Below are 13,237 nucleotides of genomic sequence, written 5' to 3'. Positions count from 1 at the left end.
AGTGTACTAAACAGAGTGAGTAGTGTAGTAAACAGAGTGAGTAGTGTAGTAAACAGAGTGAGTAGTGTAGTAAACAGAGTGAGTAGTGTAGTAAACAGAGTGAGTAGTGTAGTAAACAGAGTGAGTATAGTAGTGTAGTAAACAGAGTGAGTACTGTAGTGTACTAAACAGAGTGAGTACTGTAGTGTACTAAACAGAGTGAGTACTGTAGTGTACTAAACAGAGTGAGTATGGTAGTGTACTAAACAGAGTGAGTATGGTAGTGTAGTAATCATAGTGAGTACTGTAGTGTACTAAACAGAGTGAGTACTGTAGTGTAGTAATCATAGTGAGTACTGTAGTGTACTAAACAGAGTGAGTACTGTAGTGTAGTAATCATAGTGAGTACTGTAGTGTACTAAACAGAGTGAGTACTGTAGTGTACTAAACAGAGTGAGTACTGTAGTGTAGTAATCATAGTGAGTACTGTAGTGTACTAAACAGAGTGAGTACTGTAGTGTAGTAATCATAGTGAGTACTGTAGTGTACTAAACAGAGTGAGTACTGTAGTGTAGTAATCATAGTGAGTACTGTAGTGTACTAAACAGAGTGAGTACTGTAGTGTAGTAATCATAGTGAGTACTGTAGTGTACTAAACAGAGTGAGTACTGTAGTGTAGTAATCATAGTGAGTATGGTAGTAAACAGAGTGAGTACTGTAGTGTACTAAACAGAGTGAGTATGGTAGTGTACTAAACAGAGTGAGTACTGTAGTGTACTAAACAGAGTGAGTACGGTAGTGTAGTAAACAGATCAAACCAGGCAACTAAACATAGTTTTCTAAACAATGTTTTGGTTTGTTTCTAGGTTGTTAGCTAGCTAACGTTAAGTGCACATCTGAGCAGGAGGACAAGTACATTAGTTTGAGGGGAGAGGGTCCTAACATCATGTGACAGGGGTCCTGAGTCCTTACATCATGTGACAGGGGTCCTGAGTTCTAACATCAGGGGTCCTGAGTCCTAACATCATGTGACATCAGGGGTCCTGAGTCCTAACATCATGTGACAGGGATCCTGAGTCCTAACATCATGTGACAGGGATCCTGAGTCCTAACATCATGTGACATCAGGGGTCCTGAGTCCTAACATCATGTGACATCAGGGGTCCTGAGTCCTAACATCATTGTATCTGTCTGTCTGTCTGTCTGTCTGTCTGTCTGTCTGTCTGTCTGTCTGTCTGTCTGTCTGTCTGTCTGTCTGTCTGTCTGTCTGTCTGTCTGTCTGTCTGTCTGTCTGTCTGTCTGTCTGTCTGTCTGTCTGTCTGTCTGTCTGTCTGTCTGTCTGTCTGTCTGTCTGTCTGTCTGTCTGTCTGTCTGTCTGTCTGTCTGTCTGTCTGTCTGTCTGTCTGTCTGTCTGTCTGTCTGTCTGTGTGTGTGTGTGTCTGTCTGTCTGTCTGTCTGTCTGTCTGTCTGTCTGTCTGTCTGTATTATGTCTACACCAGATAATCTAGAAAATATGCAAAGTTATTCAAATTGAAGTACATTTTTGGGAATCCTCAATCACTAAAGGGAGAAATAAAATGCTTCAAAGTAATTATTCTCCTTCATTAAAGCTGATCTCATTGTTTCAAAGTAGTTCTGCCCCTCTACTTTCTTCTGGGTGTTAAAACATACAGGAAACAACACGATGTAACAGGGTGTGTGTGTGTGTGTGTGTGTGTGTGTGTGTGTGTGTGTGTGTGTGTGTGTGTGTGTGTGTGTCTGTCTGTGTGTGTGTGTGTATGTGTGTGTGTGTGTGTGTGTGTGTGTGTGTGTGTGTGTGTGTGTGTGTGTGTGTGTGTGTGTGTGTGTGTGTGTGTGTGTGTGTGTGTGTGTGTGTGTGTGTGTGTGTCTGTCTGTGTGTGTGTGTGTATGTGTGTGTGTGTGTGTGTGTGTGTGTGTGTGTGTGTGTGTGTGTGTGTGTGTGTGTGTGTGTGTGTGTGTGTGTGTGTGTGTGTGTGTGTCCCTGCTTCCCACAGGGATGCTGGCCCATGTTGACTCTACAAGGTGTTGAAAGCGTTCCACAGGGATGCTGGCCCATGTCGACTCCAATGCTTCCCACAGGGATGCTGGCCCATGTTGACTCTACAAGGTGTCGAAAGCGTTCCACAGGGATGCTGGCCCATGTTGACTCTACAAGGTGTTGCAAGAGTTCCACAGGGATGCTGGTCTCTGCCTGTGCCATTAAACCCCTACAACTCATCCAGAACGCCGCAGCCCGTCTGGTGTTCAACCTTCCCAAGTTCTCTCACGTCACCCCGCTCCTCCGCTCTCTCCACTGGCTTCCAGTTGAAGCTCGCATCCGCTACAAGACCATGGTGCTTGCCTACGGAGCTGTGAGGGGAACGGCACCTCAGTACCTCCAGGCTCTGATCAGGCCCTACACCCAAACAAGGGCACTGCGTTCATCCACCTCTGGCCTGCTCGCCTCCCTACCACTGAGGAAGTACAGTTCCCGCTCAGCCCAGTCAAAACTGTTCGCTGCTCTGGCCCCCCAATGGTGGAACAAACTCCCTCACGACGCCAGGATAGCGGAGTCAATCACCACCTTCCGGAGACACCTGAAACCCCACCTCTTTAAGGAATACCTAGGATAGGATAAAGTAATCCTTCTCACCCCCCCACCCCTTTAAGATTTAGATGCACTATTGTAAAGTGACTGTTCCACTGGATGTCATAAGGTGAATGCACCAATTTGTAAGTCGCTCTGGATAAGAGCGTCTGCTAAATGACTTAAATGTAATGTAATGTAAATGTCCATGTTGACTCTACAAGGTTTCTAAAGCGTTCCACAGGGATGCTGGTCCATGTTGACTCTACAAGGTGTTGCAAGAGTTCCACAGAGATACTGGCCCATGTCGACTCCAATGCTTCCCACAGTTGTGTCAAGTTGGCTGGTTGTCCTTTTGGGTGGTGATACAACACGGGAAACTGTTGAGCATGAAAACCCCAGCAGCGTTGCAGTTCTTGACTCAAACCGGTGCGGCTGGCACCTACTACCACACCCTGTTCAAAAGGCACTTTACATCCTTTGACTTGTCCATTCACCCTCTGAATGGCACACAGACAATCCATGTCTCAATTGTCTCAAGGCTTAAACATCCTAATTCAACATGTCTCCTCCCCTTCATCTACATGTCTCCTCCCCTTCATCTATGTGTCTCCTCCCCTTCATCTACATGTCTCCTCCCCCTTCATCTACGTGTCTCCTCCCCTTCATCTACATGTCTCCTCCCCCTTCATCTACGTGTCTCCTCCCCTTCATCTACGTGTCTCCTCCCCTTCATCTACGTGTCTCCTCCCCTTCATCTACATTTCTCCTCCCCTTCATCTACATGTCTCCTCCCCTTCATCTACATGTCTCCTCCCCTTCATCTATATGTCTCCTACCCTTCATCTACATGTCTCCTCCCCTTCATCTACATGTCTCCTCCCCTTGATCTACATGTCTCCTCCCCTTCATCTACATGTCTCCTCCCCTTCATCTACATGTCTCCTCCCCTTCATCTACATGTCTCCTCCCCTTCATCTACATGTCTCCTCCCCTTCATCTACATGTCTCCTCCCCTTCATCTACACTGATTGAAGTGGATTTAACAAGTGACATCAATAAAGGATCATATCTTTCACCTGGATTCACCTGGTCAGTCTGTTATGGAAAGAGCAGAAACATGAGGCCAGCTCATCGTCAAGAGGAGATATGGCTAGACTCACTGGAGTCTTACGTGCGCACGCACACACACACACACACACACACACACACACACACACACACACACACACACACACACACACACACACACACACACACACACACACACACACACACACACACACACACACACACACACACACACACACACACACACACACACACACTTCTACCAGTCCGCGAAGATCAGAATCAGAGAGGAAGATGGAGCAAACTATTTATTTTGGCGGGAAACCAGAAACAAAACCCATCATCATCATCATCATCATCATCATCATCATCATCATCACCATCATCATCACCTTCATCATCTCACCTCCATAAGACACCATCATCATCATCATCATAACCTTCATCAGCTCACCTCCATAAGACACCCATCATCATCATCACCTTCATCAGCTCACCTCCATAAGACACCTTGAAGCCCAGAGAGCCACTGGTGTCGTCAGTCTTGAAGTTGAGCCACATCTGATGACTGGTGCTGACCACCAGGTCTGGAGTAGTGGTCCCTGATAGGCTGCAGGAGACAGGGGAAGATGTGTGAGTGAGTCTGTGCCTTTCTGAGTGTGTCTGTGTCTGTGTGAGTGTGTCTGTGTGAGTGTGTCTGTGCCTTTCTGAGTGTGTCTGTGTCTGTGTGAGTGTGTCTGTGTCAGTGTGTCTGTGCCTTTCTGAGTGTGTCTGTGTCTGTGTGAGTGTGTCTGTGTCTGTGTGAGTCTGTGTCTGTGTGAGTGTGTCTGTGTGAGTGTGTCTGTGTGAGTGTGTCTGTGTGAGTCTGTGTCTGTGTGAGTGTGTCTGTGTCTGTGTGAGTCTGTGTATGTGTGAGTGTGTCTGTGTCTGTGTGAGTCTGTGTCTGTGTGAGTGTGTCTGTGTGAGTGTGTCTGTGTGAGTGTGTCTGTGTGAGTGTGTCTGTGTGAGTCTGTGTCTGTGTGAGTGTGTCTGTGTCTGTCTGATTGTGTCTGTGTGAATGTGTCTGTGTGAGTCTGTGTCTGTGTGAGTCTGTGTCTGTGTGAGTGTGTCTGTGTCTGTGTGAGTATGTGTCTGTGTGAGTGTGTCTGTGTCTGTGTGAGTGTGTCTGTGTGAGTGTGTCTGTGTGAGTCTGTGTCTGTGTGAGTGTGTCTGTGTCTGTGTGAGTGTGTGAGTGTGTCTGTGTGAGTGTGTCTGTGTGAGTGTGTCTGTGTGAGTCTGTGTCTGTGTGAGTGTGTCTGTGTCTGTGTGAGTCTGTGTCTGTGTGAGTGTGTCTGTGTCTGTGTGAGTGTGTCTGTGTGAGTGTGTCTGTGTGAGTCTGTGTCTGTGTGAGTGTGTCTGTGTCTGTGTGAGTCTGTGTCTGTGTGAGTGTGTCTGTGTCTGTGTGAGTATGTGTCTGTGTGAGTGTGTCTGTGTCTGTGTGAGTGTGTCTGTGTGAGTGTGTCTGTGTGAGTCTGTGTCTGTGTGAGTGTGTCTGTGTCTGTGTGAGTGTGTCTGTGCCTGTGAGAGCACACCTAGGGATACTTAGGGATCCCTCCCTCTCCTCTCTCTCCTCCCCTCTCTCTCCTCCCCTCTCCCCCTCTCCTCCCTCTCCCCTCTCCCTCTCCTCTCTCTCCCCCTCCCCCTCTCTCCCCCCCTCTCCCCTCTCTCTCTCCCCTCCTCCCCCTCTCCTCCCCTCTCCCCCCTCTCTCCTCCCCCTCTCCCCTCTCCTCTCTCTCCTCCCCCTCCCCTCTCCTCTCCCCCTCCTCCCCCTCTCCCTCTCTCCCCTCTCCCCCTCCCCTCTCTCTCCTCCCCTCCTCCTCCCCCTCTCCCCCTCTCTCCCCCTCTCCTCCCCTCTCCTCCCCTCTCTCGCCTCCCTCTCCTCCCCTCCTCCTCCCCTCTCCTCCCCTATCCTCTCTCTCCCCTCTCCTCCCCTCCTCCCCCACAACAACCTAAAGCCTCACTACACAGCTCCACATAAAAATCGATCTATAACATTTTATGAAGGCCGTAAATTTCAGCACAATTAATAACAACACCCAGTGAAACGTTATGGAGCATCTGTTGGAAAGTCCATTAGGACACATCAATATGCAACGCGGCGAACGACCGTTGTTTTAACATTGAGGGGAGCAGGGATTGACAATGTGGCACTGGATCTATCTTTCACGCACTACTGGTCCAGGAGGTGATGAAATGGACAGAAATAGATGGATGGAGGGAGATGGAAGGTGGTAGGGAGGTGGGGGAGGAGGAGGAGGAGGGAGAGGAGGAGGAGAGAGGGAGGAGGAGGAGTAGGTGGGGAGGAGGAGATGAGGAGGTGGGGGAGGTGGAGAGGAGGAGGTGTGGGAGGAGGAGGAGGGAGAGGAGGAAAGGAGGAGGTGAGGGAGGAGGAGGAGGAGGAGAGGAGGAGGTGGGGAGGAGGAGAGGAGGAGGTGGGGAGGAGGGAGAGGAGGAGATGAGGAGGTGGGGGAGGAGGAGGAGGAGGAGGGATTGAGGGAGGGAGAGAGGTGAGAGGGAAGGTAGGATAGAGATGGCAAGACAGATATGGAGAAAGAGGAAGAAAGAGAGCGACAGAGAGAGAGAGAGAGGGTAAGTGGGTGATCGAGAAAGACAGACAGAGAGAAAGCTAGTGAAAGAGACAGAGAGGTGGGTGGAAAGCAAGTCAAACTGAAGGAGGGAAAGAGCGGTGTATTCACACGAAAATTGTGTGAGAAATGTGAGAACAAGAAAAAGGACAAAGGGAGAAATAAGACAGGAAGCAGAGAGGCTGAAACTCACACGTGAAAGACAGTCTTCTGGTCTCCGACCACGGCTCCATCTCCAACCGTCAACGTATCGTAACCACGCTCCAGGTCAAAGTCCTCAAAGGTCAGTTTGATCACCTAGGTGACAGTAACAACGTCAGAATGCCAAATGGTTTTACACAAATATATAAATATCATTCCCTCCATTTTATATATTCTCTGCATTGCTCTCTCTCTCTCTCTCTCTCTCTCTCTCTCTCTCTCTCTCTCTCTCTCTCTCTCTCTCTCTCTCTCTCTCTCTCTCTCTCTCTCTCTCTCTCTGTCTCTCTCTCTCTCTCTCTCTCTCTGTCTCTCTGTCTCTCCTCCCTCCCTCCCTCCCTCCCTCCCTCCCTCCCCCTCCCTCCCTCCCTCCCTCCCTCTCGCTCTTTCTCTCTCTCTCGCTCTCCCTCCCTCCCTCCCTCTCTCTCTCGCTCTTTCTCTCTCTCTCTTTCTTACTCTCTCACTTTATTTTTAAGAATGTGAAATGTCAGAATAATTGTAGAGAGAATGATTTATTTTAGCTTTTATTTCTTTCATTACATTCCCAGTGGGTCAGAAGTTTACATAAACTCAATTAGTATTTGTTAGCATTGCCTTTGAATTGTTTAACTTGGGTCAAATGTTTCAGGTAGCCTTCCACAAGCTTCCCACAATAAGTTGGGTGAGTTTTGGCCCATTCCTCTTGACAGAGCTGGTGTAACTGAGTCAAGCCTCCTTGCTCGCACACGTTTTTTCAGTTCTGCCCACACATTTTCTATAGGATTGAGGTCAGGGCTTTGTGATGGCCACTCCAATACCTTGCCTTTGTTGTCCTTAAGCCATTTTGCCACAACTTTGTAAGTATGCTTTGGGTTATTGTCCATTTGGAAGACCCATTTGCTACCAAGCTTTAACTTCCTGACTGATGTCTTGAGATGTTGCTTCAATATATCCACATAATTTTCCTCCCTCATGATGCCATCTATTTTATGAAGTGCACCAGTCCCTCCTGGTGCAAAGCACCCCCACAACATGATGATGCAGTGAATTAAAAGTGAAATAATCTGTCTGTAAACAATAGTTGGAAGAATGTATTGTGTCCTGCACAAAGTAGATGTCCTAAACAACTTGCCAAAACTATAGTTTGTTAGCAAGACATTTGTGGAGTGGTTGAAAACAAGTTTAAATGACTCCAACCTAAGTGTATGTAAACGTCTGACTGCAACTGTATATATTCTGCAACCAGGGTCAAGGAACTTCCCTAATCCATCAATCCCTCTGTCCCTTCATCCTCTAATCCATCCATCCCTCTATCCTCTAATCCATCCATCCCTCTATCCTCTAATCCATCCATCCCTCTATCCTCTAATCCATCCATCCCTCTATCCTCTAACCCATCCATCCCTCTATTCTCTAACCCATCCATCCCTCTATTATCTAATCCATCCATCCCTCTATCCTCTAATCCATCCCTCTATCCCTCTATTCCTCTATCCTCCAACCCATCCATCCCTCTATCCTCTAATCCATCCCTCTATCCCTCTATCCCTCTATCCTCTAATCCATCCATTCCTCTATTCCTCTATCCTCTAATCCATCCATCCCTCTATTCCTCTACCCTCTAATCCATCCATCCCTCTATCCTCTAATCCATTCCTCTATCCTCTAACCCATCCATCCCTCTATCCTCTAACCCATCCATCCCTCTATCCTCTAACCCATCCATCCCTCTATCCTCTAACCCATCCATCCCTCTATCCTCTAACCCATCCACCCCTCTATCCTCTAACCCATCCATCCCTCTATTCTCTCATCCATCCATCCCTCTATCCTCTAATCTATCCCTCTATCCTCCAACCCATCCATCCCTCTATCCCTCTATCCTCTAAATCCATTCCATTCATCTAATCCTCTATCCTCTCATCCATCCATCCCTCTATCCTCCATCCATCCCTCTATAATCCATCCCTCTATCCTCTAATCCATCCATCCCTCTATTCCTCTAATCCTCTATCCTCTAATCCACTAATCCTCTAATCCGGCTATTCCTGGCTACTCCCAAAGTGCCACACACACAATGCAATGCCATTGAGGGTAAGCCAAATAAAAATGTGATTCACATTTTCCAACAGTCCATTTGTATTTTCCAACGGGGCTATACATTTGGGTGAGGTTATTTTCCCCGCCTGAGTAGCCTCGTTTCACTGCCAAAAATAAAATAAAACCATTTAGTGTTCAGTGAAATAACACAATGCCAAATACAGGTATCCTAGTCAAATAATTAACATCCAATCACATTAACCGTTACTCTCTTGTGGGTAACCTTCACTCTTGCGCTGACATTTGGAAACGAAATATGCATATTTGAAAAATAAGACACAGGAGTTTTATGATGAACAAATACAGTTTTATATGAGAGTTAAATAAAGAGCAAAATGATTGATTCATGTTATATTATTATTTGTGTCCTGGTCTTGTTAGAGCTTTATGTCACTTCCTGTTAGAGCTTTATGTCACTTCCTGTTAGAGTTCAATGTCACTTCCTGTTAGAGTTCAATGTCACTTCCTGTAAGAGCTCAATGTCACTTCCTGTAAATGCTCAATGTCACTTCCGGTTAGAGCTCAATGTCACTTCCTGTTAGAGCTCAATGTCACTTCCTGTTAGAGCTCTATGTCACTTCCTGTAGGAGCTTTATGTCACTTCCTGTTAGAGCTCAATGTCACTTCCTGTAAGAGCTCTATGTCACTTCCTGTAAGAGCTCTATGCCACTTCCTGTAAGAGCTCTATGTCACTTCCTGTAAGAGCTCTATGTCACTTCCTGTAGGAGCTTTATGTCACTTCCTGTAGGAGATCTATGTGACTTCCTTGAAAAGCTCTATGTGACTTCCTGTAAAAGCTCTATGTCACTTCCCACGAGCCGATTTGTGACAAAACCTCACATTAATTCTTATGTTTTGTAAATGTATCGTTTGTGTGGCAATTATGGCAAAAAACAACATTTGAGAGTGAGCTGACCCTGGTGCTAGAGGGGGTACAGCTGACCCTGGTGCTAGAGAGGGTACAGGTGACCCTGGTGCTAGAGGGGGTACAGGTGACCCTGGTGCTAGAGGGGGTACAGGTGACCCTGGTGCTAGAGGGGGTACAGGTGACCCTGGTGCTAGAGGGGGTACAGCTGACCCTGGTGCTAGAGGGGGTACAGGTGACCCTGGTGCTAGAGGGGGTACAGGTGACCCTGGTGCTAGAGGGGGTACAGATGACCCTGGTGCTAGAGGGGGTACAGCTGACCCTGGTGCTAGAGAGGGTACAGATGACCCTGGTGCTAGAGGGGGTACAGCTGACCCTGGTGCTAGAGGGGGTACAGCTGACCCTGGTGCTAGAGGGGGTACAGCTGACCCTGGTGCTAGAGGGAGTACGAGACTATAATACGTTTGGGATCACTGCTATAATCCATCTATCCCTCCATCCCTCTATCATCCATCTATCACTCTAACACTCTATCCTTCCATCCTCTATCCCTATATCCTCTATCCTCCATCCTCTATTCCTCTATCCTCCATCCTTCCATCCTCTATCCCTCTATCCTCTATCCTCCATCCTCTATCCCTCCATCCTCTATCCCTCTATCCCTCCATCCTCTATCCCTCCATCCTCTATCCCTCTATCCTCTATACTTCCATCCTCTATCCTCCATCTTCTATCCTCTATCCATCAATCTCTCCATCCTCTAATCCTCTATCCCTCTATCCTCCATCTTCTATCCCTCTATCCTCCATAATCTATTCCTCTATCCCTCTATTCCTCTATCCCTCTATTCCTCTATCCCTCTATCCCTCTATCCATCAATCCTTCCATCCTCTATCCATCCATCCTCTATCCTCTATCCTCCATCCTCTATACCTCTATCCCTCAATCCCTCCATCCTCCATCCTCTATTCCGATATCCCTCTATCCTCCATCCTCTATCCCTCTATCCTCCATCCACCCATCCTTCTATCCCTCCATCCTCTATCCTCCATCCTATATCCCTCTATCCTCCATCCACCCATCCTTCTATCCCTCCATCCTCTATCCCTCTATCCTCCATCCACCCATCCTTCTATCCCTCCATCCTCTATCCCTCCATCCTATATCCCTCCACCCTCTATTCCTCCATCCTCTGTTCCTCTATCCCTATATCCTTCATCCTCTATCCCTCTAACCACCACCCCTCTATCCTCTATCCCGACAAGTGGTGTCACTCCTATGAAACGCTCGTCCCTCAACCAATCAAGGCAGTGAATAGTGAGTAGTAACCTGAGTCTGACCTGATGATGTCACCTAACGAGATAGAACACATCTGTCTAATTCAGCAACTCAGAGGCCAAGTGTAGTATCCCAATAGTATCCCAAGTGGGACACTATTCCTTTTGTAGTGCACTACTAGATCCAACGTAACTCAAAAGTAGTGGTTTTGGCAGAGAAAATGTTGTGATTTAAGAAACAGCCAACCCTCAGAATCACCAAGGTGAGTCACTAAATCACGAAATCCCATTGTGGGCCATTTCCAGTAACTTCCAGTGAAGTATAGAGCAGCACCACAAGTTGAATATATCCATCACAAGACTGAGTACATGTAAGGATGGATTTATGCATTCGCTTTTCTACCCAGGATGTAGATCTACTCAACTGAGCTCATTGGCTCACGAGAAATTCAGGGACAAGTTCAATAATCTAAATGCTTCTTCGGGAACTGATTATAATAAATAATACATTTTAACATACAATCAGTAAATAAGGATGAAGAAGGAAAAACAATTGTGAAAACTAAAACGAACCAAATCAACAGGGAAAAGGGGCTGTGTAGTCTTCCAATTCAAATGAGCTGCCCCACACTTCCCCACACTATCCCACACTACCCCACACTGCCCCACACTACCCCACACTACCCCACACTATCCCACACTACCCCACACTTCCCCACACTACCCCACACTACCCCACACTGCCCCACACTTCCCCGCACTACCCCGCACTTCCCCGCACTACCCCGCACTTCCCCGCACTGCCCCGCACTTCCCCGCACTGCCCCGCACTTCCCCGCACTGCCCCGCACTTCTCCGCACTGCCCCGCACTGCCCCGCACTGCCCCGCACCCCGCACTTCCCCGCACTACCCCGCACTGCCGCGCACTGCCCCGCACTGCCCCGCACTGCCCGCACTGCCCCGCACTTCTCCGCACTGCCCCGCACTGCCCCGAACTTCCCTCGCACTGCCCCGAACTTCCCTCGCACTGCCCCGCACTGCCCCGCACTTCCCGCACTGCCCCGCACTGCCCCGCACTTCTCCGCACTGCCCCGCACTTCCCCTCACTGCCCCGCACTTCCCCGCACTTCCCGCACTTCCCCACACTGCCCCCACACTGCCCCACACTGCCCCACACTGCCCCACACTTCCCGCACTGCCCCGCACTTCCCGCACTGCCCCGCACTTCCCCGCACTACCCCGCACTGCCCCGCACTGCCCCGCACTGCCCCGCACTGCCCAGCACTATCCCGCACTGCCCCGCACTGCCCCACACTACCCCACACTGACCCACACTACCCCACACTGCCCCACACTGCCTCACACTTCCCCACACTGCCCCACACTGCCCCACACTGCCCCACACTACCCCACACTATCGCACACTTCCCCACACTATCCCACACTGCCCCACACTGCCCCACACTGCCCCACACTACCCCACACTGCCCCACACTACCCCACACTTCCCCACACTACCCCACACTACCCCACAATATCCCACACTGCCCCACACCTCCCCACACTACCCTTACACTACCCCACACTGCCCCACACTACCCCACACTGCCCCACACTACCCCACACTACCCCACACTATCCCACACTACCCCACACTGCCCCACACTGCCCCACACTACCCTTACACTACCCCACACTGCCCCACACTGCCCACACTGCCCCACACTACCCCACACTACCCCACACTATCCCACACTATCCCACACTGCCCCACACTGCCCCACACTGCCCCACACTACCCCACACTGCCCCACACTACCCCACACTACTCCACACTACCCCACACTGCCCCACACTGCCCCACACTACACCACACTGCCCCACACTACCCCACACTTCCCCACACTACCCCACACTACCCCACACTGCCCCACACTACCCCACACTGCCCCACACTACCCTTACACTACCCCACACTACCCCACACTGCCCCACACTACCCCACACTACCCCACACTTCCCCACACTGCCCCACACTTCCAGCAGATTTTGTATGTTTACTGGGAGAGCAGAGGCCTAATGAAAAAGCTGATAAAAATGCAAATTGCATTCTGTCTTATGGTAAACCCACTCACTGATGTAAATTGCCAGGACTAGGAGGGAGGGAGGGAGGGAGGGAGGGAGCTGTTGTGGGTCAGATCACCAGATAAAATGCAGTTTCATCCTACAAAAATACATACATGTGTAGGATCTTAATTTGACCAGTATTGTTGCAACAAAATTATCAACAAGATTTGAAACATTTAGTGCATAATGTTCACGAATGTCCCAGAGGAGGAGGAGGAGGAGGAGGAGGAGGAGGAGGAGGAGGAGGAGGAGGAGGCTGCTGTTTGGCCCCTAACTGTTTGGAACTGATTTTTTTACAGAATGTTTCTTCCCCCCTCTCTTTAAAAAGAGCTTCAGGACATCGATTGTAAAATGTTTTTTCTTTGACGCGAAGGATTTACTCCAGATACCTGAGCAGGCCCAAATCCCCGTCATTCACATAAAGAGGAG

The 13,237-nt window shown here is 49.0% G+C and overlaps 1 protein-coding gene across 1 annotated transcript in view; it reads right to left on the bottom strand.

Annotated features, from left to right (window-relative positions):
* Positions 1-13,237, bottom strand: part of LOC124012291 (CUB and sushi domain-containing protein 2-like) — a 463,539-nt gene that overhangs the window by 380,017 nt on the left and 70,285 nt on the right. The window contains exons 5-6 of the mRNA XM_046325753.1: positions 6,455-6,558; positions 4,135-4,247 (exon numbers count right to left, since the gene is read on the bottom strand). Of these exons, the coding sequence (XP_046181709.1) occupies positions 4,135-4,247; positions 6,455-6,558 (217 nt within the window). The remainder of the gene's footprint in view (positions 1-4,134; positions 4,248-6,454; positions 6,559-13,237) is intronic.

This window comes from Oncorhynchus gorbuscha, linkage group LG24 (assembly GCF_021184085.1).
Source record: "Oncorhynchus gorbuscha isolate QuinsamMale2020 ecotype Even-year linkage group LG24, OgorEven_v1.0, whole genome shotgun sequence".
In the NCBI taxonomy this organism is placed as follows: domain Eukaryota; kingdom Metazoa; phylum Chordata; class Actinopteri; order Salmoniformes; family Salmonidae; genus Oncorhynchus; species Oncorhynchus gorbuscha.
Note: the sequence above shows the minus strand (reverse complement) of the source record. Positions and strands in the feature narration are given on the sequence as shown.